General features: G+C 41.6%; 1 protein-coding gene across 1 annotated transcript; it reads left to right on the forward strand.

Moving 5' to 3' along the window:
- The first annotated feature begins 2,198 nt into the window (after window positions 1-2,198).
- Window positions 2,199-9,147, forward strand: LOC125289052. Its single transcript, XM_048235721.1, has 9 exons — window positions 2,199-2,208; window positions 3,544-4,725; window positions 4,928-5,185; window positions 5,441-5,704; window positions 6,065-6,322; window positions 7,068-7,328; window positions 7,834-8,103; window positions 8,351-8,448; window positions 8,613-9,147. The coding sequence occupies exons 1-9, from the start codon at window positions 2,199-2,201 to the stop codon at window positions 8,673-8,675; spliced, it is 2,664 nt and encodes an 887-aa protein (XP_048091678.1). The 3' UTR covers window positions 8,676-9,147.
- The last annotated feature ends 16,380 nt before the right edge of the window (window positions 9,148-25,527 follow it).

Consider the following 25,527-nt stretch of genomic DNA (forward strand, 5'->3'; position numbering starts at 1 on the left):
TACTTGTACATGTATAGGTGAGTTGACAACTTATTTTAAGGAGTTTGTCATACTAAAAAAGAAAGAAAGCTGTCTCAACTTATTAATATATGGATTTTCAACACACAGTCTTGCTTTCACCTAACAATAGAAAGTATTAAGTTACTGAAACTTGTAAATCTCGTGACCAAACTTATAAAGCTGATAACACGACTGAACATTCAGGACCTTCCAGACCACGCCTGAGAAGTAACAGAAATTATGGCACAGGATCCTGTACATGTAGCCTGCATCGAACATCAAAGGTACGTGCAAAGTAGTCTAGCCTACTATTTTTGTGTTTGTTTTAAAAGCAACAGCTATCAAACAACGGCACACAGTGCATCAAAATCTTTGTCGTGACACTACAAATTAAATTAACGCTACAGCTTGCCCTTTTGCTAATTTGAATATTTGAAAAGATGGATTTTACCTAGCTATCTACAGACAGTAGCTATCGTGTCTTCCAAGCTAGCTGCTGCTTGCGCGTAATTAAACCATTTGAAAAGATGACTTTGGTAGCTGGCGTCTTCAATGTTACCTGCAGCCTGCCCTTTGATAATTTGAGTTAGTAAAGGTCAATTTAGCTGTCTGGTGTCTTCAAACTTCACAGTGACAGCTGCATTCAGCACTTAACATTTTAGCATTGCTAGTTCTAACACTGCACGTGTTTGAGGATCATATTTGATCGTCCTAGTTAAGCCTAACATTGTCACTATTTATGAAGGTTTGTGGGCCATTTGACATTCTTAGCTTAACCTGAACATAGGCCTAATAGGTAGGCCAACATTTATTTATTTTTGAAGTTTGAGAAATATTCTGTGTCAATCCCTGCCAACCACGTAGATTTTGTTCATTTTGTTGTTTGTCTTGAGGTAAATTTTCTAACATTGTGCCTTTCTTTTTATACAGATAAATGACCTAATTCAGACGGATGTCTACATTCATTCATTGCACAACTGGACCAGTTGCCATTGCTTTAAAAATAAACAATGCTTTCAGAAAATTTAAATTGCTGTGTGCTTTCATTCAGACAGAAGTGAAGTAAGTTACTATAACTTAAAAAGATCCATGCAAATTGTTACCTTAATTTTTTTAAGTAATTTCAACTCAAGTTGTTTTTTGAGTAAATATTGTGAGACTTTTATAGTGAGAAGAACTCAATTAGTTTAGCACAATCAACTTGATTTGTCCCTCTAAAAGTTTAATTAAGTTGAATCAACTTAATTATATTAATTTGATCATATAATATAATTCAGTTGTTCTAACTATATAAGTCTCACAATATTTACTGAAAAATGGCTTGAGTTGAAATTACTTAAAAAGATCCATGCAAATTGTTACCTCAATTTTTTTAAGTTGAGCCAGTGTATTATTTTTTAGAGTGTATATTTACAATAATTAATTATCCTGGAGTTTTCCCTAAAATTAGAAAGTACAAAAGAAACAGCCAATCTTTGCCAAGTCAGATAGCATCTCTAGACTTTCAGAGTAGAGCTAAACATTGCTTGGTGACCAACACCCTTTACCAATCGTACCCACCTGTACGTCTAGATAAAAAGCTGCGGTGACATGTTTGTTGAGTAGGCCTAATCTTGTTGTCATGGTTGTGCCATAGCCACAGCTAAACATCCGAAATTAAAGGATTTGCCATTTTGAATGTTCAACTGATGGATTGACTACTGTCACTGTGAGGGCGAAAAGTTCCTCTTAGGCAGCACAGTGTAAATCATTTTCCTGGAATTTCTTCCTGGAAACACACATGCAAAATGTGCAATGCCTGAAGGTCCTATTTGCATTTGACCATTTCCTCAAAGAATAGCACATTTGAAAGGATGGTTTATAGATACTTTTATGTCATGCCAGGTTGTCAGTTTTCTTTTGTCGTTTTCTTTGGAAAAACGTTTTTAAAACTAACTTCAGTTAACTAAACATGAGAACGCCATGAAGCTCATTGCTTATCAACCAGAATGGTGTTGTCAGTTTTACATTAGCCTACAGTGCCCGTTCAAACATGCCATTCCTGTAGAAAACCCATAGCCCAATTACATGCCCGCAGGTATGCCTGCTTTAAAAATAGAATGATTGGGAAAAAACATAATTCCAGTTAAGCATTCAATAATGAATACTGAATATTATATTATAATATTAGCCTAATGTGCAGTATGCAAAATTTAGGCATGGCTGCATGTGACATTTTTACAGATCAAAATGACATAAACCTAACAGCTGTTTTCAGTTAAGGCTATGTTTATTGTTAAGCTTATTGAATAACTTCCTGATAGAGAAGACAAACCATTTTGTGGAATGATGCATCACCTCTTGAAATTTGCAACAATATGACTCAACAATCTCTGGTAGCCTTTAAGTGACATCACACTCTGTTGTCCGTAGCTGATCGAAATGACATGAGCCTAAAGCTGTGATGTAAGGCATATGTTTAGCCTATTGAATAACTTAATGATATAGAAGACAAACCATTTTGTAGAAAGATGCATTGATCATCATCATCGATCCGATCATGATAGGCCTACATAGGCTACCCTTTTTGTCTAAATGCAATAACTCAGTCTGAAGCACCCATCGTTAGCAAAGCTTAGCATCTCTGGTGGGCAGTCCAATCTCCCAAAAGTGACAAAAGAACTCAAGCATTGTTCATTTTAGCCTACATGTTGTGACTAGTAGAATCACAATGTGTACCAATTATATTGTAAAATGCAACACAGTGATTTTCTAATACACCCTTGGAACTATCTCATTCAGGGGAAGCACTGCTATGGCAGCTTTTCAGGTGCAAATCACACAATTAGTGCTTCGCCTGAATGAGAACATAGAGCACACACAGAGAAAAGAAGGCTATTCATAATCTTATCTAACTCTGGGGGAGACAGTGAATAAACCAATTTCCCAAAATGTTGGCGTGTTCCTTTAAATACGGGACCACTAGCCTATCACTCATTTCAATTTGGGACTTTGCAGTTGGAATTGTCGTTTGTTTATTCAAAGTCTCAAGTCCAAAGTAGCCTGGTCTATTTGAAGTGTCAGATTTTTGCACATCATTTTTAATCATTTTGAACAGCCACTGCATATGTTTGTTGGTATGTTGTTGCAAAAATCTGCAGAATCATTTTATGTAAGCAAACTGCATACAGAGAACCTTTATTGTTGTTGTCAGACATGATCATCATCCAAACATCTTGCATCTTGACCCGTACTGTGCCCTGATTCAGTGCTGGCAAAACTCCACTTACCATCTCTGTCTCTGGTCCTGTGGCTACAGTAGAGCAGAGAAACCAAATGTGTGCTTCTTTTACCGATATATTTAACAAAATATTTTACATTACTTAATAATTGTTATTTGTTTTAATATAATTTTAATTTGTTTTAATTAATAATTCAATAATTTCATGGAGGTAAATAAGTTATTAGCAATTAACGCTCTGAAAAGATGCAGTGTTGCATGTCTATCAGAACATGGACACATAACATAACTGAATGTTGTCCTACCTTGCTTTTCATCCCTAGTAGTGTCTCTGGGCAGGGCAGAGCATGAGTATTTCTTACAGCCCAATGCCTCCAGCTGGGAATCCGCTCGGCAGCACTGCCAGGTGTGCTACAGGGAGCTGGCCACCATCACGGCCGAAGACGCACACCTCCTGCTGGAACAAATGGACAACCGCAGCAGAGCTGCCTGGGTGGGTTTGCGGAGGCTGCTCAACGAAACAGTGGCGCCGTTGTCCAACACCACAAACAGCACGGAGTCCCAGCGCCCCGAGTCCCAGTGGTTCAGTGGCACACCTCCGTGGGTCCAGTTCTCCAATGGCACCAATGACACCGATGGCACCATTGACGTCAACTCCACATGGTTCAGCTTCTTTGAGGGAAAACTTCCGTGGTCCCGCTGGTCCAATGGTGATCCTGTGACCATCCAGAACTGGTATCCAGGTCGTCCTGTTCCAAAGCCCAAGCCGGAACCAATCAAGTGTGAGCGTAACACTCATTTCATTTCAACGACTTCTACACCCAGCTATTCCACATATTCCACAACAGATGGGTATTCCACAGTGAATGGGAATTCTACAGTGGATGGGAATTCCACAGTGGACAGCAATTCCATGTTCGGAATGACAAATCAGACATCCACGTGTCCCCAGCTGGAGAAACTCCTTAAATGTATAGATGATCCAGAAGCAAAGGATGCTCTGTCCAGATCTCTCACAACACCAAGTTTATATCAGACCTCCTGGAATGCCACCATTTCTCCAAACACCACCATGTCAGACACCAACACTACCACCACGACCCCCAATCCAAATGTGACAAACTCAAACACTAACGACACAACTTTTACTGATAGCATCACAAACACAACCATGTCAGACATCAACACTACTGCCACGACCCCCAATCCAAGTGTGACAAACTCAAACACTAACAATGCAACCTTTACTGGTACCATCACAAACAGTACTTTGGCTCTAAGTACTAGTGCCGCAACCAGTACATCGGCTCCAAGTACTATCCCAACTAGTGTCGCTCCCCCTAGTACTATTCCACCTCCTACCATTGCCCCATGTCCCGATCTCACTGACAGCCGTGAGGAAGACCTTAATAAGTTTATTGAGGACGCTTGCTTGGTATTGCTGAGCTTTGGGTTGTGGTGGGAAAGGGCTTGTTCTGAAGTCTTACCTTACATCTGTTATGATGGTAAGTGCATTTATATTTATCTTATATAAATGTCCAGCCTCATAACATTCTCCTCAATGTAATGTTTCGGAAACATACAGCGTGTAGTTTTGTAGTTTGTGACATGAGTGTCAAATGCATGAACTGCTGATTGGCTCTCTGCGTTTAGCCGTGCCACAGAATTTTCCACTAATCTCTCTTGCTCATCTCTCTCTGTATGCAGATCGTTTCTATGGGAAAGTAATGGTGCATAACATCACATACGTCAGTGCGGCAGTGCAATGGTTGGAGGCACCTGGAGAAATCTCTGGCTACAGGGTGGAGGTGAAAAGTCCAGAGCATAATTGGACTCAAGACGCGCTAACCTCAACCCTGACCACAGAGTTGACTAACTTGACTTCTGGTACAAAGTACACGGTCTACGTCTTTCCAATCAAGTGTGGTAGGGATCTTAATCCTCAAACAGACTACTTCTACAGCCGTAAGTGAAAGTTCTTATTTGATTGACACTGATAGCTGTTCAATTGTGAGTAACATGAGACCTGTTGACACCATTTTGGGTTGAGGGGTTAGAGAGAGGTCAAACTGTGATTAAATTGTAACCTGTACCAAAACATATTTTCATCAACACACAGTATATCTTGCCTAAATTAATTTTCTACAACGTGTGGCCTTATACCCTTTGTGATACTACACACATAGTTATTTATTGTGTTTTATTATGTGTTTCTCTCAGAGCCAGACCAGATTCAGAACCTCAGTCTTTCAGACATTCAAGAGACCTCAGTCAACTTAACTTGGAGTCCACCCCCAGGTGGAATTGACTTCTACCGGCTGTGTGTGTATGACACATCCAACTTTGTTAACTGTACAAATGTCACCATAAGCCAGCACACTGTTAAGCACCTGATAGCAGGTGGAGAATATACCGTCGAGGTCAGCGCAGAGGTGGCCGACGAGTCCATACCAGGTCGACGCTTTAATAAAAGTTTCTTCACTAGTAAGTGCAGCTCTCCGATCATCTCCTATCATCTGCTTCTCTGAAAGTGACAAAGACTCTGTCCAGGAAACAAGGCTAGACCTCCCTTTTAGAAGGGCAGAATAAATCCGCAAATAAAAGGGCATGAGCATAGAGAACCAGGATTTATGTGACCTTGTGTTTTGTTTGCTAATATTACTGGTCACTCACCTCAGAGGATACCACATGGAAATGAGCAGTCAGGATGGTGCTGGCTATCTTTCAGAGCTATTGTGGACACTAATGATAGTCACTGTCTTTGAGTGATATAAATGTTTTTTACAACATGACAATACAATGTCTTGCAAATTGTTTTTTTGTTTGTTTTTTTTTCCTGCATAGGACCAAACAAAGTGAAGAATCTGCAAGTTAAGGATCCTTCAACCAATACCTTCAAGGTGGTTTGGGAAAAACCAGAGGGAAATGCCAATAGTTACCGTGTCCTTGTGCAGAATGGATCTGTCCTCTTTAACAACAACACCAACCAGTTCACATTTACTGCCACAGGACTTGTGCCTGGCAGTGAGTTCGATATTACTGTGTGGGCACAAGTCAATGAATCCTGGGAGGGAAAACCTGTAACCATTCAAGGCTTCACGAGTAAGTCCCTTTTCAGTGAATGAAAAGTCAAAAGATAAAGAAATAATGAAATCTTCACAGTCAATCTTTCTTTTTGTGTAACTAATGATGCCCTTAGTCAACCTCTCTAAACCTCTTCAAGGCTGATATGATAGCCAATGCTGGATTGGATGCTAGGGCTGCACAATTATTGCAATCGCAATATGAACCAACTCAATTACCTAATCACAAACGCTATACAAATATAATCGTGCACATTTCATTTTGTCACATTTATGACTATATCAATGTCATCCTCCTTGACTGTGCCACTTCACTTCTAAATCTAAACCTCTTCAAGGCTGATAGCCAACGCTGGATTGGATGCACTGATGATCTGGGCCAGATCAGGGCCACATCAGGGCCAAAATGAGCTGCTATCAGAGTTACCCAGTCAAACTTACCCTGTGAAGCTGGTCGTGTAAGCTTAAGTGAAGCAAGCAACCATATAAGAAATGGAGAAGATTTAACCAAATACAGACTCTTGGCAGATTTGTCCAATATTCTGTCTACTGTGCTCTGCACCTAATACGCTCTTAGTGTGCACAAATTGGCTCTAATTTGGACATCCTACATCTGTCATTTTAATTTTGGCCCCATTTCTTTGTAGCGGAACGGAGTAAAGCCATGCCTGTGCTTTCGCAGTCATTGAATTTGCCCTGCTGATTGATGCATGAAATTATGGTAACCCTTTTAAAAATGTATGTCTCTCTCCATATATTTGTAGAGCCAGGCCCTGTCCGTGACCTGGAAATGGATGCAAACGCAAATGAAATTACCGTTACATGGAGAAACCCAATAGGGGGCCATACGAATTTTAGCGTGTTACTATTGAACCCTGATGGCACGGACGTTGAAGAACAATTAACACCTAATACTACTGTGAAATTCAGTAAATTGAAAGCGGGTGCAAAATACACGGTAGAAGTCAAAGTGATTGGACCTGGAAAACTACAAAGTGATATTAAAAATAACAGCACTTATACCTGTAAGTGTAATACCAAAAGCAGTGCATATCTGCATATGTTTGAAGAGTTTTGGTTCCAAAACACGATATCCACCATTTTAATGAATTTTCATAAATATCTTTTTACATTTTGTTTTCCAAGTAATTTCAGTAGAACTGTAATTGGGTATTGTTATTTGATTCATCTTTACTCAATCAAAACACCACCTCTGTGATTTAATTGATTTGAACTGAAATACATAAATAAATACCCTGACTTGTTAATGTTTTTAAAAACGGAGATATAGCGTTTTGGAACCGAACTCTTCATTTACTGACATATACAGAGCTTTCTTGCACATTTTCAGTGCAAGATTCAGTGATAGATGTTCCAACAGCAAGTTTTTGCTTGTTTTTTCTAAATAATGTATTTTTTTTTTACTAAATAGTTTCTTCATTTCATAACCAATACCAAAATGTTTAGATTGAACAGATTATTTTGCAATTTGGTCATGCTGTGACCAGCCTGTTGTGTTCTCTATTGCAGTGCCAAATGAACCAAAGAATCTCAAAATGTACCCAAATGGTACTACTCAAATCAATCTGATATGGGATGTACCAGACGATTCTCATGGTGTGACAATAGAGTACGATGTGGTCTGCAAAACCAAGTTTTGGGGGTACTCTGAGATAAAGCGAGTCAAAGACACCACTTTCACTCTGACAGACTTAAGGCCTGGAACAACATATGGGTGTAATGTTAGTGTTTTTGCTGGAGAACAGAGCAGTAAACCGATATACAATCAAGCCGAGACAGGTAATTGGTTTTGTAGTTATTTGCACAACAATCACTAAGAAATAGGCTACACAATTATTTAAATTTTATATTTTATTATTTAACACAATAATTGAATATCTTTTGATTTTGCTCACTTTACCTTTTACTGTATTTGGCTTTATATACCCGATACTTGATTACTTTCTTTTTGCTGAATAGAATTTTGTATCTCTCTCTCTCGCCCCCTTGTCTTCCTTCTCCTGATGTGACTATTTGTGGTTCACAGTTGCAAATAAGAGGAACATCACTCTCACAATGCTGTGCAAATCCAGTGAGCCGCTGGGCTGTACCATGCAAAATGCCCAGGCCAACCTTTTAATGGCGGTGAGTGGCATGGGTGGCATTGACGAACAGCTTGTTGCTTTTCTAGTTTTAGACATGCAAAAACACTACCAACAGATATGAACAGGCACAAGAGACGACTCTATTGAACTGCTGGGGTGAAGCAACACCAAACTGATCAATACTGTGTGTTTTTGTTCTTACAGTTGAAGGCTAATTTCAGTTCGAAGCTGGACGGAATTTTCTGGGATCTTAATTGGAAAAATTGAACTTAAATGTAATGGACTTCTACAATATGATTGGATATTACACAAATTATGCACATACTTACAACGAAAGATTTATGATCTCTTGAATTCTTGCCTTCATACACACATTAATTCAGCGACTTTATGACATTGACTGTCCTGGATCTCACTTTTGCATTACTAACCTTCATGGATGTAAATAGCCTACTATGGCCATGTTGTGTTTTTCTATATTACTATTTAATATATTACTTTTAACTCTCCTTCAGTGGCAGACAGACATTCATGGGTTTTTGCATTTTATGTTTTTGCATGTGCAGTAGGCCTATCTTTGAAGTATAGACATTTTATATTTGTTAAGGGTGTATTGTCTGGAATCTTCAGATTAATTCATACGTTTCTGTAGCCTATTGTAAACTCTTTATTATTTTGAGATAGGCCCTAGGCTACTGATTTTTTTATTTCCATGAGCTGTGAGATGTAATCATCAAGATTAAAAAAAAAATAAAAAAAAAGTATTTCACTTTATGTGTAGCCTAAAGAATCTAAAATATTAAAGTTTCACTATTTGAAATAAATTTTAACTTTTCCACAATGTTTTTTGAGATGCACCTGTACTGTAGGTCTGTTGGGGCTAATTATAGACATAAGTATGGTCACCAGAATCAATTGAAATTATCCCAAAGCCATTCCACTAACTTTTCCATGTGGACCGGGATATATTTTTGTCTTAAAAACTTATTTATAATGAAACAATATGGTAAGCCTAAATAATACAATGGATAAATGTTAACGTATAGAATACAATAAAATAGAATACAATATCTTTATTTGTCATTGTAACAGATACAATGAAATTAAGTGCATTCCTTGTCAAGTGCAACAAGACATCTATTGAGGTAGTATATTCATAAATAAATACATAAAAAAGAGAATGGTACTGCTACATATGTACACTGCTCAAAAAATTAAAGGAACACATCAGATCTCAATGGGGAAAAAACTCATGCTGGATATCTATACTGATATACACTGGGTAATGTGTACTGGGTAAAGGATGCCACATTGGGGCATCCGTGGCCTACTGGTTAGCACTTCGGACCTGTAACCGGAGGGTTGCCGGTTCGAACCCCGACCAGTAGGCACGGCTGAAGTGCCCTTGAGCAAGGCACCTAACCCCTCACTGCTCCCCGAGCGCAGCTGTTGATGCAGGCAGCTCACTGCGCCGGGATTAGTGTGTGCTTCACCTCACTGTGTGTACACTGTGTGCTGTGTCTGTTTCACTAATTCACGGATTGGGATAAATGCAGACCGAATTTCCCTCACGGGATCAAAAGAGTATATATACTACATATACCATTATTTTTTGGTAATGAAAATGATCAATCTACAGAGGGCTGAATTCAAAGACCCCCACGAAAATTAATGAAAAAAGTGAAAAAATGATGCGACAAGCAAGTCCATTTTGCCTAAATTTCATTCAGCAACTCAAAATGGTACTCAGTAGTTCTTATGGACCCCACATGCTTGACAATGAGACGGCGGATGGTGTCCTGGGGGTCTGCTCTCAGATGTGGACATGGCCACTCCTTGACAGTCTGTGGTGCAACCTGCCGGTGTTTGATGGAACAAAACACAATGTCCAAGAGGTTTTCTACTGGATTTAAGTCAGGGGAGTGTGGGGGACAGTGAATGGTGTTAATTCTTCAGGAACTGCCTGCACACTCTCACCACATGTGGCCGGCCATTGTTGTGCACCAGGGAGAAACCCAGGGGCCTCTGCACCAGTACAGGGTCAGACAATGTGTGTGAAGATTCATCCCGATACCTAAGAGCAGTGAGGGTGCCATTGTCTTGCCCATAGAGGTCTGTGCGTCCCTCCAAGGGTATGCCTCCCCAGACCATCACTGACCCACCACCAAATCGGTCATGCTGAATGATGTTGCAGGCAGCATAACGTTCTCCACAACATGTCCAGACCCTTTCACGTCTGTCACATGTGCTCAGGGTGAACCTACTCTTATCTGTGAAAAGCACAGGGCGCCAATGGCGGACCTGCTAATTTTGTATTCTATGGCAAATGGCAATTGAGGTCCACAGTGCTGGGCAGTGAGCACAGGTCCCTCTAGAGGCCATCGGGCCCTCAGGCCACCCTCATGAAGTCTGTTTCTGACAGTGTGGTCAGAGATATTCACACCAGCGGCTTGCTGGAGGTCATTTTGTAGGGCTTTGGCAGGGATACTGGTCCTGCTGCTGGGTACAGGATCTTCTACCACACTGCCCAGCTCTCTTAGAGCAACTGCCTGTCTCCAGGAATCTCCTTTTGAGACTGCGCTGGGAGACACAGAAGTCTTGGCAATGGAACGTATTGGTGTGCCATTCTGGAGGAGTTGGACTAACCTGTGCAACCTTTGTAGGCTCCAGGTACTGGCTTATGCTACCAGTAGTGACACTGACCCTACCCAAATGCGAAACTTGTTAAAAATCAGTCAAGAAGGATAAAGATGGAAAAATTATCAGTTGCCACCACCTGTAAAACCATTCCTGTTTTGGGTGTCGTCTCATCGTTGCCCCTCTAGTGCACCTGTCGTTAACTTTGATGACACCAAAGCAGGTGAAACTGATTCACAACCACCTCTGTTACGTAACTGGCCAGACCAATAGCTTACAAGTTTGATCAACTTGATGCTATACTCCTAGGAAAAAGTGTTCCCTTATTTATTTTGAGCAGTGTATAATGCTAAAAACACATAGGAGACAACCATACAGACATTCACATTTAAAAATTGCACATAGCCCTATGACATAAGTGAGTGGTGGGAGCTATAGTAGCACTATTTAATGCACTTATGGCTGTTGGATAGTCTGTTTATTCTTGTAATTTGGATAGTCTGTTGGCAGTAATTTGAACAGTGTGTGGCTGGGGTGTGATGAGTCCTGAAGTATAGCTTTGGCCATTTTGAGGCAGTGGGAGCTATGAAGTTCTTCCAGAGAGGGGAGAGGGCAGCCAATGATTTTCTGTGCTGCCTTTGTGACCCCCTGGAGCTTTTTCCTCTGTGCACAGTACAGCTCGAAAACCACACACAGGAGACAGTATGACATAATGCTCTAAACTGAGCAGCGATAGAAGGACACCAGCAGTTTTTGAGGGATGTCGTCCTCCTGAGAACTCTCAGGAAGTAGAGTCTCTGCTGGGACCACTTTTTTCACAAGCGCCGTGATGTGGGCGCTCCAGGTCAGGTCCTCCATGGTGTTGACTCCCAGGAAACGGAAGTCAGAGACCCTCTCTACACATGTCCCGCCTATGAGCAGCGGCTGGATGTCCGTTTTCTTCCTCCTGAAGTCCACGATGAGCTCCTTAGTCTTTGATGTGTTGAGGAGCAAGTTGTTAACTCTGCACCACACCACCAATCGCTCCACCTCGTCTCTGTAGTTGGACTCATCCCCTCGCAAGATGAGCCCCACTACCGTGGTGCCATCAGCGAATTTGACAAAGGTGTTGCTGTGGTGAACGGGGGTGCAGTCATGGGTGTAGAGGGTATAGAGCAGGGGACTCAGCACGCAGCCAGTGGGGGATGGATGGGGGCCCACTCTTACCCAGTGAATGCGGTCTGTCAGACAGTCCTTAATCCAGAGGCAGGTGGAGTGTGATAATCCAATGTTGGTTGCTCATGCTCCTCTACCATGAGGATGAAGTCGCTGTGGGCTGCTGGGTGTGGTGTGGTTGCCTCTGGTGACTTAACCTCGAAACGGGCGATGAAGTGGTTCAGCTCCTCCTGTATTCTCCTCCTGTAGTCCGACATGGCCTTTCGGATGCCCCTCTTCAGATTGGTACGTGCTGCACTGTTGGGAGCCCTCTCACCTGATCGGAAGGCCTATATCTAAGTGCATGTAAAATCCAGTGGGTTTTCCCATGCTGCCTTGCGCACGATTTTTGACACTGCTAGGCAGCCTGGATTCCATGGACTTTGTTTCACCTCAACGAAGGAACCAATCACAAAACAGGGGGGGACAGCAAGACGATGACGACACACGGAAGGGGTTATGAGCTACGTACAGACGCATTTGATAGACATTCGTAGCGCCCAATAAACGGCTCTGGGCATTCGTAAACCATGTTTCAAATACGAGCTCAATGAGATGAGGTCTGACGTTAGCCAAGCTAGTGTGTTAAGATATCAAGTCTTGAAAATTAGTTGTTTTACAATAAGAAAAAGCATCATGAAATCAGATTAGATCTCATAATCCAGTCTTTGATCTAGATCAGCCCTTCTCTTTGTGGTGTTCTGAATTTGGATTGAGAAATAATAATAACAATCAGGATTAACTAATAGGAGCTGAACAATGTATTCAGGGTGGATTTCAGGAACAAAATGTATGCTAATACCTCTTCAGATTTTTTATAGTTTATAGGACACATCTTCCCATAAAATATTCCCACAGACCCCTGACCTGACTGACAATAATGTTATGAGGAAAAAAACAAAAGATTGATTTTTAAATGAATAGCCTAAATAAATTATTTAGAGAAGTAAGTGGATCCTAAATAACAACTTGTTTTGCTTTATATAGCTCTTTATCAAGGCACCCAAAGCACTTTTCAGTGAAGGGGGTTACTTCACTAACCACCACCAGTATGTAGCACCCACCTGAGTGAGGCACGGCAGCCATTATGCACCTGAATGCTCAACACACACCATCTTGAAAGAACCAGCTAATAACACTGGGGCATAATTAGGGAAGCAGGTCAAATGAGCCAGGTTGGGAATTTAGCCAGAACACTTCTGCCATAAGTGCCAGCGGTGAGTCAGGACCTTCGGTTTAACGTTTCTTTTCATCCGGAACACAGCATGTCCTACAGGACAGTGTCCCCATCACTGCACTGGGACACTGGAACCAATTTTTGGCCAGAGTGATCGGTCAATTGACCAAGTAGTCCACACTTCAACAACTTACAAATATGAAATCTACTAGCGCAGTAAGCACACACATAATTTAGTGACTTTACGCATAGAGCGAGCGCATTCCTGTTTGTTAATGCCAGGTATAGATTGCAATCTAATGCAGACAAGGCTTACATGCTATGAATATGACACGTTTTGACCCGAGATGAAGCTAAAGGTGAATATATTACTCGATCAGCAGGTAAGACTGATCGTGACTGGTACGTGAGAGTGCCGCTCGCATGGCCAGACTCACTAATCCTAAAGCACAACCATTAGGTTACAGCAGCTTTGACAACCACTGATGGGCTGCTTAGAAAGACTTTTTTGTAGTCTCTAGATGATAGCCTACACGAACAAAATTGATTTGTGTCAATTAAACCTCTTATCAGTGCAGATTTATTTATGGGTATCCTCATTTTTTGTGATGTCCAAGTTGTTAGTGTTTGTTTCATGACGCATGCAGTGTGTGGTTTGGATGAGCCAGACGGGCAGCTTGCCTGTCTTCAGCTTAACGTTTCTGTCCAAAATTGTGTGAAAAACTTCCAATTAGCTGCCAGAATTAAAAAAATGTCCTTGAGGAGAAACCCCCGATTTTGTGTAGTCTACAATTTCATCCATTAGGCTACCAAATTTCAGCTTGTAGGCGAGTTGATCGTTTTGCCTATTTTTCAACAGTTTTCAAACTTTTTCAAAATGGTAGGCTAATCCATGAGAAAAAAACACCACCAAAACATACGTATCTGTAGCCTGTTACAGGTTAAATGCGCTGTAAACACTGTGTGTCCCTGATTTTGTGCCAATGGTCATGATAATCTGGCATGTAATGAGGTCCTCAAATTGGTTGTTAGATGTTCTCTATGCAAACGTAGACCACTGATAACATGATCCAAGGCAAGCAGGATAAGTAGTTTCCCTGTTCAACATTTTATCTCACTATTTGGAATACTGAAAGTGGGATGCTGGTTTTCTTTTCTTCTCTTTTTGTATGTTGTGCTGTATCTGATGTTGGGAAGCTTCACTTTAACATTTAGTCACTGCAATCATTGCAATAGTTTTTGGTATACAATTGCATTGTAGTGTATGTTTACAATAATTAATTATCCAGGATTTGGAGGTTATATTCCTAAAATTAGAAAGTACAAAAGAAACAGCCAATCTTTGCCAAGTCAGATAGAATACGCAACTCTAGACTTTCAAAGTAGAGCAAACACATTGCTTGGTGACCAACACCCTTTATCCATTAGATAGATAGATAGATAGATAGATAGATACTTTATTGATCCTCAAGGGGAAATTCAAGAAATTATTGAATTTTGAAATCATTATTGAAATTTGAGATATTCTAACTTATTTCTGTACGTCTAGATGAAAAGCTGTGGTGACATGCTTGTTGAGTAATCTTGTTCTCATGGTTGTACCATGCTAGGGTTTTAGTAATGTTACTCAAGGGTAGAATTTATCCACAGCTAAACATCAGAAATTAAAAGATTTTGCCATTTCGAATGTTCAACTGACAGATTTACAACTGTCCTTGTAAGGGAGAAAGGTTCATCTCAGGACAGTGAGGGTAAGTCTGTTGTCCATGTAAATAATATTCCTTGGAATCTGAAACTTGGAAACACACATGCAAAGTGTGCAATGCCAGAAGGGTTTTCTTTTGAAAATAAAAAATTGGGAAATTGGAGGACAATGAGGTGATTGAGCCTGTGACTGAGCCCACTGACTGGTATGCACCAATGGTGCCAGTTCCAAGGAAAAATGTGAAAGGTGTGCATTTGTGTTGATTTGAGGAGGTTAAATGAGGCTGTAATGAAAGAGAGGTATGCCCTTCCAACTGCTGAGGAAATTACTGCTAAACTCAGTGGCGCAACCATGTTCACATGGCTGGATGCCGCTTCCAGGTTTTGGCAGATACCTCTACACAGAGAAAGCACCAAGTCATTGACAAATCAGTTGTGAGACCTCACCTGACCCTGACAAAGTCAATGCAATCCGCGAGCTCCCACTTCCACAGAATGTGCAAGACCCAAAGCGTATTCTAGGCATGTTTAATTACTTCCCAATACATTCCCAATTTGTCTACAGTGGGTTAGCCACTATTTGAACTGTTCAGGTCCAATTCAGTATGTACGTGGGACCACTCCAGTGGATCAAAGACATCCTGTACACTTCTCCAGTCTACCAGTTCTACAATGTAAACTGCCCTACTGCCGTCTCAGCTGACGCCAGCAGTTATGGCATAGGCAGAGTACTGCTGCAGCTACATGAAGGGGAATGGAAACCTGCTCATGTTGTCTGTCTGATGCTGAGACCAGACGTGCACAGATTGAAAAGGAGTGTTTGCCGAGTGTCTGGGCCTGTGAGAGATTTGAAAAGTACCTGTGTGGCCTTGAGAGCTTCAAATCACCGGTCACCCACCACAAACCTCTGGTGCCACTCATGAATCAGAAAGGCCTGGGCAATGTGCCAATACGGTGCCGAAGGCTACTCATGAGACTTATGAGTTTTAAACCGATGCACCACGGAAAACCTTAACAGTGGCCGACACACTCTCATGGAGTCCACTACAGTGCCTGGAAAAGGAGACTGACACTCACTCAGACGTAGCATGCTACATAGCAGCCGTTGTTGACACCATGCCTGCAACCCCACATAGACTTCAGGCGATAAAGACTGCTACAGCAGCTGATTGGTGCATTGGTGTTGCAGCACATAAAGTCAGGGTGGCCAGAGTACCCTCTTCCCACCCTCTACCCTGGCTGCAAATTACATTTGCTGCCGCTATGGGTGAGTCTAGATTTCTAGGCTAGCAGCCCCAGGCACATGGATAAAAACAACATAAGTTTCTATTTTTCAATTATCCATTTTTCTATCCACTGTTACACAAATACAAAATCAGGATATAACTCAAAAATCCTAAATATGCATTTATTTGACGAGCAAAAAAAACACGACATTTCCTCAAAGGACAGCACATTTGAATGGATGCTTTAGAGATAATGAATAGGTAAGTAAGTATTTTATTTGTATAGCGCTTTTCACAGATAGATCACAAAGTGCTTTACAGTACATAATAAAATACACAAAATAAGATTAAAATCAGGTTACCAGAAAGTTAAAAACAGATAAGCATCAAACTTCAATAAATATAATAAATTAATAAAATGTCAAAGGTTTACAAAGGCCATCCTAAAGAGGTGTGTTTTTAACCTCTCTTTAAAAAACTCAATACTGTCAGCAAATCTAATGTCCATGGGCAGGGCATTCCACAGTTTGGGAGCTACAACAGCAAATGCCCTATCACCACAAGTCTTAAGGTGGGTGCGGGGTATGACTAGCAGGAAATGGTTATTGGATCTGAGGGTGAGGGGAGAAGAGTGAAAGTGAATGAGTTTAGAAAGATATGCAGGTAACTTGAATTTCCCCTTGGGGATCAATAAAGTATCTATCTATCTATCTATCTATCTATCTATCTATCTAACTAACTAACTAACTAACCATGAAGGGCTTGTGGTGGAAATAATCCACTACCCCAACCTCCAATTAAATACTCTGAATAACGCAACCCGCGGAGAACAGTCTGAGATGAGAAGTAGCCACTAAAGGCCTTTATTCACAAATCCTCCAGCAACAACTCTGAACAGGCAGGAGATGTGAATGGATAGATGTCCTCTGCAGCGGAATCCAGGAACCAGGCCTCTGAACCAGCTGGCTTGTCATTGTTGATAATTGATATCTCCTTCTTATAAGAAACTTTTAAAAGGATATCATGAAGGAAACACTACTTCCCACTACTAAATGAGAGGGCATAGCCATAGGTACAGTAGTAGCCATAGTTGGCAATTTATACATTTGTTAAACAGCATCAAATTAGCAGTATTTTTAAGCAATTAACATTTTTAAAACCCAATGTGGCCCTTGAGCCAAAAAGTTTGCCCACCCCTGTCTTAAGGACTTCAGTTAACTAAACATGAAGCTCATTGCTTATCAGCAAGAATATTGTTTTGTTAGTTTTACATTAGCCTACAGTGTCCGTTCAAACATGCCATTCCTGTAGAAAACCCATAGCCCAATTACATGCCCGCAGGTATGTATTCAATAATGAATACTGAATATTATATTATAGCTTATAATTAATGTGCAGTAAACAAATTAGGCATGACTGCATGTGACAGATCAAAATTACATAAGCCTAACAGCAGTTTTGAATGACCGCTGTGCAGTGAAGCGCGCACACACACACATAAACGCACATGTACACACACACACACACACACACACACACACACACACACACACACACACACAAACAGACACACTTAGCACAGACACACACAGGTATGCACACACTCACACTAGAGGGTCAGGGTATTCCCGCGGGAGTCCCGCGGTAGCCTACAGGAGTCAATTTCACTGTTACTGTAACATGATAGGGACGGGATAGAGCATAGAAATCAATGGAAGCGGGATGGAGATTTAATTAAAAAATGATGCTGCAATGCGGTAAGTGCGCCCAAAGATTGCGAGGCATTTCATTTTAGAAAAGAGAACCACTTACAACTCACAATACGTTTGTTGATTGGCTACTGCTAGCCGCAGAGTAGCCTATCAGTGTCATCCTATAAAGGGGGCTTCACATTGTACGCGCAAGCGGCAGCGCTGTGCGATGAAATCCATTATTGTCAATGGCTTGCGCGCGGAAAAACTGGCCTGCTGCTGTGGTGAGCAAAGCGCAGCGCAAGCGACAAGCTTTGCGCGTGCCGCGGTCAAAGTTGAACCATGTTGAACTTTGACCGCGGCACGCTGTACATCATAGGTCTTTTGATCTGAGCCCGGCGACAACCACAACAAAAATCTCAACCAAGAGCAACCTAGCGGTGAGTGCAATGTGAAGCCCCCTTAACTCACACACATGCATGCATGCACACACATAAAGACACACACACACACAGTAGACATAGGTACGCACATGCACATAAAAATTGATACGGCACTCACTCGTGTCCTAGCAAGACACCTGCCACATCTGAAATCAAACGGATGAACGGTTCGAGAGATATGCAATGTGAATAACAGACAGACAGATGTTCCTATCATTTATAGATAAATGGTGTCCAATGGTGCTTCATCATTTCTTGATAACCACCTAATACAGTTAATAATTGTTTATTGTTTTAATATAATTGTAATTGGTTTTAATTAAAAATTCAATAATTTCATGGATAAATAAGTTATTACAGCAGCTAACATTCTGAAAAGATACAGTGTTCAGAACATGGACACATCTTACCTAACATAACATAACTGAGTTGTCCTACCTTGCTTTTCATCCCTACTAGTGTATCTGGGCAGGGCAGAGCGTTAGTATTTCTTACAGCCCAATTCCTCCAGCTGGGAATCCGCTCGGCAGCACTGCCAGGTGTGCTACAGGGAGCTGGCCACCATCACGGCCGAAGATGCACACCTCCTGCTGGAACAAATGGACAACCGCAGCAGAGCTGCCTGGGTGGGTTTGCGGAGGCTGCTCAACGAAACCGTGGCGCTGTTGTCCAACACCACAAACAGCACGGAGTCCCAGCGCCCCGAGTCCCAGTGGTTCAGTGGCACACCTCCGTGGGTCCAGTTCTCCAATGGCACCAATGACACCGATGGCACCATTGACGTCAACTCCACGTGGTTCATACCCTGGAAATCCAGAGTTCTCGCGAGAGCACAATTTGAATTGTGCCCGCAAGATACTCTGGCCACGAGCAATGATCCAAATTTTTCTTCTACCAGTCAAATCGGGTGTAGGCGGACAAAGGGACCACTGATGTGACACTGAAATTGGTGATTGGCGGGATCCAAAGTGCAGTGAGAGTTTTCAAATGCATGCTGATGACTGGGACACTGACCCTTGAAAGATGTCCAGGGGGACATGAATTGTTCTTTGAGGGGAAACTTCCGTGGTCCCGCTGGTCCAATGGTGATCCTGTGACCATCCAGAACTGGTATCCAGGTCGTCCTGTTCCAAAGCCCAAGCCGGAACCAATCAAGTGTGAGCTTAACACCTATTTCATTTCAACGACTTCTACACCCAGCTATTCCACATATTCCACAGCAGATGAGATTTCCACAGTGTATGGGATTTCCACAGCGGATGGATGGGATTTCCACAGCGGATGGGAATTCTACAGCGGATGGGAATTCTACAGTGGATGGGAATTCACCCTTCGCTAAGTCCCGCCCTCCTTAGTTACTGTTGCTATGCCTGACAAGCTTTAGGACCCTGCACATCTATTACATAGGGGGAGAACCGGGACTTTTCAATGAAATGTAATTTACAAAGACATCGTACCACACTGAAAGCTAATATTTTGACACTAGCAACCTACATCTGTCCTCTGTCAAATACAGTTGGAATTTCATCTCTGAACAAAACCGTTCATGAGTTATTTAAGCAGAAGTCGAATATGCGTTTTGTTTCATTCGACTCTCCTGGCCAGAATGAATGGAACAGGCATGGGGGACGAAAGAAACATACCATTTAAGCTATGTACTTCCCACAACTTCAATATTTGACAACATATCATGAATGGTACTTCAAATAGGTGTTATTTTAAATAGATTGCTGATGGGCTATACATCTTGGTGAATGTCTGTTAACAACTTCTTGCCGTTATCGTGAAGCGTGTATCTCGCGGTTATGGAAATATCATGCAATATGCCATTTTTTATAGTTAGAACAATATGTGCTCCCAATTATATCATGTTTCTATAGTGTAACATGTTATTTCACTGTGTCTTTACGTGGGTTAGGGCACCACACGTCCAAATAAGTGTCCTTCGTGACCCACAGGCCTTCAGTCTTCAGGTTAACATGGCAAAACTCGAAAAGCTTGTCAGACCTCCCGTGCCTAGTGACGGGTTGCTAAGCCACGATTGGCCTGTGGCGGTTTTCGGGTGTGGCTTAGCGAAGGGTGAATTCTACGATGGACGGGAATTCCACGGTGGACAGCAATTCCACGTTCGGAATGACAAATCAGACATCCATGTGTCCCCAGCTGGAGAAACTTCTTAAATGTATAGAAGATCCAGAAGCAAAGGATGCTCTGTCTAGATCTCTCACAACACCAAGTTTATATCAGACCTCCTGGAATGCCACCATTTCTCAAAACAGCACCATGTCAGACATCAACACTACCACCACGACCCCCAATCTAAATGTGACAAACTCAAACACTAACAACACAACGTTTACTGGTAGCATCACAAACACAACCATGTCAGACATCAACACTACCGTTGCGACCCCCAATCCAAATGTGACAAACTCAAACACAAACAACACAACCTTTACTGGTACCATCACAAACACCAGCATGTCAGACATCAACACTACCACCACGACCCCCAATCCAAATGTGACAAACTCAATCACTAAAAACACAACCTTTACTGGTACCATCACAAACACCACCATGTCAAAAATCAACACTACCGTTGCGACCCCCAATCCAAATGTGACAAACTCAAATACTAACAACACAACCTTTACTGGTACCATCACAAACAGTACTTTGGCTCTAAGTACTAGTGCCGCAACTAATACTTCGGCTCCAAGTACTATCTCAACTAGCGTCGCTCTCGCTAGTACTATTCCACCTCCTACCATTGCCCCATGTCCCGATCTCACTGACAGCCGTGAGGAAGACCTTAATAAGTTTATTGAGGACGCTTGCTTGGTATTGCTGAGCTTTGGGTTGTGGTGGGAAAGGGCTTGTTCTGAAGTCTTACCTTACATCTGTTATGATGGTAAGTGCATTTATATTTATCTTATATAAATGTCCAGTCTCATAACATATTAATTGTAATGTTTATATATTATATATAATATTATTATTCAGAATATTACAGAATTTTTCCACTAATCTCTCTTGCTCATTTCTCTGTATGCAGATAGTTTCTATGGGAAGGTACAGGTGCATAACATCACATACGTCAGTGCGAGAGTGAACTGGTTGGAGGCACCAAGAGAAATCTCTGGCTACAGGGTGGAGGTGAAAAGTCAGGAGCATAATTGGACTCAAGACTCGCTAACCTCAGCCCTGACCACAGAGTTGACTAACATGACTTCTGGTATAAAGTACACGGTCTATGTCTTTCAATCAAGTGTGGGAGGGATCTTAATCCCCAAACAGACTACTTCTACAGCCGTAAGTGGAAGTTCTTATTTGATTGACACTGATAGCTCTTCAATTGTGAGTAACATGAGACCTGTTGACACCATTTTTGGTTGAGGGGTTAGAGAGAGGTCAAACTGTGATCAATTTGTAACCTGTAAAAATATATTGCCAAAAATATATTGCCATCAACACACAGTACAGTATATCTTGCTTAAATGGATTTTCTACAATGTGTGGTCTTATACCCTTTGTGATACTACACGCATAGTTTTAATGTGTTTTATTCTGTGTTTCTCTCTCAGAGCCAGACCAGATTCAGAACCTCAGTCTTTCAGCCATTCAAGAGACCTCAGTCAACTCAACTTTGAGTCCACCCCCAGGTGGAAATGACTTCTACCGTCTGTGTGTGTATGACACATCCAACTTAGTTAACTGTACAAATGTCAAAATAAGTCAGCACACTGTTAAGCACCTGATAGCAGGTCAGGAATATACCGTTGAGGTCAGTGCAGAGTACGAGTCCATACCAGGTCGACGCTTTAATAAAAGTTTCTTCACTAGTAAGTGCAGCTCTCCTATCATCTCCTATCATCTGCTTCTCTCAGAGTGACAAAGACTCTGTCCAGGAAACAAGGCTGGACCTCCCTTTTAGAAGGGCAGAATAAATCAGCAAATAAAAGGGCATGAGCATAGAGAACCAGGATTTATATGACCTTGTATTTTGTTTGCTAATATTACTGGTCACTCTCACCTCAGAGGATACCTAATAGGGACATGGAAATGAGCAGTCAGGATGGTGCTGGCTATCTTTCAGAGCTATTGTGGACACTAATGATAGTCACTGTCTTTGAGTGATATAAATGTTTTTTACAACATGACAATACAATGTCTTGCAAATTGTTTTTTTGTTTGTTGTTTTTCCTGCATAGGACCAAACAAAGTGAAGAATCTGCAAGTTAAGGATCCTTCAACCAATACCTTCAAGGTGGTTTGGGAAAAACCAGATGGAGATGTCCAGAATTACCGTGTATTTGTAATGGATAATGGATCTGTCCTCTTTGATAATAGCACTAAAGATGACAACTTTAATGCCACAGGACTTGTGCCTGGAAGTGCGTTCAACATTACTGTGTGGGCACAAGTCAATGAATCCTTTGGGGGGGAAATGAAACCATTCAAGGCTTCACAAGTAAGTCCCTTTTCAGTGAATGAAAAATCAAAAGATAAAGAAATAATGAAATCTTCACAATCAATCTTTCTCTTTGTGTAACTAACGATGCCCTTAGTTACCACTCTAAACCTCTTTAAGGCTGATAGCCAATGCTGAATTCGATGCTAGGGTTGCACAATTATTGCAATCGTAATATGAACCAGCTCAATTACCTAATCACAAACGCTACAAATAATCGTGCACAGTTCATTTTGTCGCATTTATGACTATATCAGTGTCATCCTCCTTGACTGTGCCACTTCACTTCTAAGTCTAAATCTCTTCAAGGCTGGTAACCAACGCTGGATTGGATGCACTGATGATCTGGGCCAGATCAGAGCCACATCAGGGCCAAAATGAGCTGCTATCAGAGTTACCAAGTCAAACATACCCTGTGGCCCCAGCTGTGGCGCAACTGGCTGAGGCACCTGCACCGTATGCCGGCGACCCGGGTTCGATTGCCGCACCGTGGTTCTTTCCGGATCCCACCCTGACTCTCTCTCCCATTCGCTTCCTCCGAGTCGTTCTCCACTGTCCTATCTGATTAAAGGCATAAAAAGCCCAAAAATATATAATAATAATAATTTTAAAAAAACTTACCCAGTGAAGCTGGTCATGTAAGCTTAAGTGAAGCAAGTAAACATATGAAATGGAGGAGATTTAAAGGTGCTCTAAGCGATGCAGGGTAATGTCACTTCTGTTGACTTTCAAACAAAACAGAGAGCTAGTTCGCTACTTCCTCCCCCTCCCTCCCGTGCGATTGAAACTATCCTTAACGTGCATCTCGTCTGTGATTTGCTGGTTTGTTATGTTTTTATCGGCTAGGTTTGCCCAGGTTGTTTTTGTTGCCATTTTTGGAGCCTGGGCTGTCCACAGAGATCACGTTTTTTTACAGTGTATTCAGGACACAGAGAGCTAGTGGTTGGTTAGGTGATGTTTGCAGTAAGTGACATAAAATGTTTTAGCCTAAAAAATGTGTGGCATCGCTTACAGTACCTTTAACCAAATACAGACTCTTGGCAGATCTGTCCAATATTCTGTCTACTGTGCTACTGGTACCTAATATGCTCTTAGTGTGCACAAATCTGGCATCTGTCATTTTAATTTTGGCCCCATTTATTTGTAACGGAAGGGAGTAAAGCCATGCTGTCTGTGCTTTTCTCAGTCATTGAATTTCCCCTGCTGATTGATGCATAAAATTATGGTAACCCCTTTTAAAAATGTATGTCTCTCTCCATATATTTGTAGAGCCAGGCCAAGTCCGTGACCTCAAGATGGATACAACCGCAAGTGATTTTACCGTCAGGTGGACAAACCCAGAAGGGGGCCATACGAATTTTAGTGTGTTACTATTGGATCCTGGTGGCAAAACTGTTAGAGAAGAAAAAAGAACACTTAAGTCTACCTACAAATTCACTGGCCTGAAAGCGGGGGCAAAGTACACGGTAAAAGTCCAAGTGATTGGATTTGAAAACCTACGAAGTGGTACTAATGAAGGCATCAGTTATACCTGTAAGTGTAATACCAAAAGCATATCTTCATATATATTTACTGAAATATACAGAGTTTTCATGCACATTTCAGTGCAAGATTCAGTGATAGATTGTTCCAACAAAAACATTTTTAATGTTTTTTCTAAATACTGTATATTTTTACTAAATAGTTTTTAACTGAATTCATTTCATAACCAATACCAACATGTTTAGATTGAACAGATTATTTTGCATTTTGGTCATACTGTGAACAGGCCTGTTGTGTTCTCTATTGCAGTGCCAAATAAACCAAGGAATCTCAAAGTCAGTGACGAAACCAATACATCCATCAATCTGACATGGGATGTTCCGTACGAATCTGATGGTGTGAAAATAGAGTACGATGTGAACTGCATGGCCAACTTTTGGGGGCATGCTGTGAAAAAACGAGTTGAAGACACCCATATCACTCTGAAAAACTTAAGGCCTGGAACAACATATGGATGTAATGTTAGTGTTTTTGCTGGAAAACAGAGCAGTGAACCGATATACAAACAAGCAGAGACAGGTAATTGGTTTTGTGGTTATTTGCACAACAATCACTAAGAAATAGGCCATACAATTATTTAAAGTTTATTTAACACAATATATTGCTATCTTTTGATTTTCCTCACTTTTCCTTTTATTTGGCTTTATATACCCGATACTTGTTGACTTTTTTCATGCTGAATAGAATTTTGTATCACTCAGCTCTTCAGGCGTCCCGTATGTGGCAAAGGCACGGCGTAGGTGGCATATGAGGTCTGCGGCGCCCCCCATTGACCTCGAGATGATAGGCCAATTCGAGTAGCGGTCAACTATCACAAGGTAGTGTACACCCCTGTGCATGAAAAAGTCTGAACACACAGCCTGGAAGGGGTAAACGGCCATGACAGGTGGGGTCGGTGGCGCCGCGGGCTGAGAGGGTGCCATCCGGTGGCAGTGTTCGCAGTCATTCCGGGTGGCGCAGATGTCAGACATGCCCGGCCAGAACACAGACGATTCTGCACGGGCGGTCATTATGGAAACGCCTTGGTGGGC

Source organism: Alosa alosa, chromosome 24, assembly GCF_017589495.1.
Source record: "Alosa alosa isolate M-15738 ecotype Scorff River chromosome 24, AALO_Geno_1.1, whole genome shotgun sequence".
NCBI lineage: Eukaryota > Metazoa > Chordata > Actinopteri > Clupeiformes > Clupeidae > Alosa > Alosa alosa.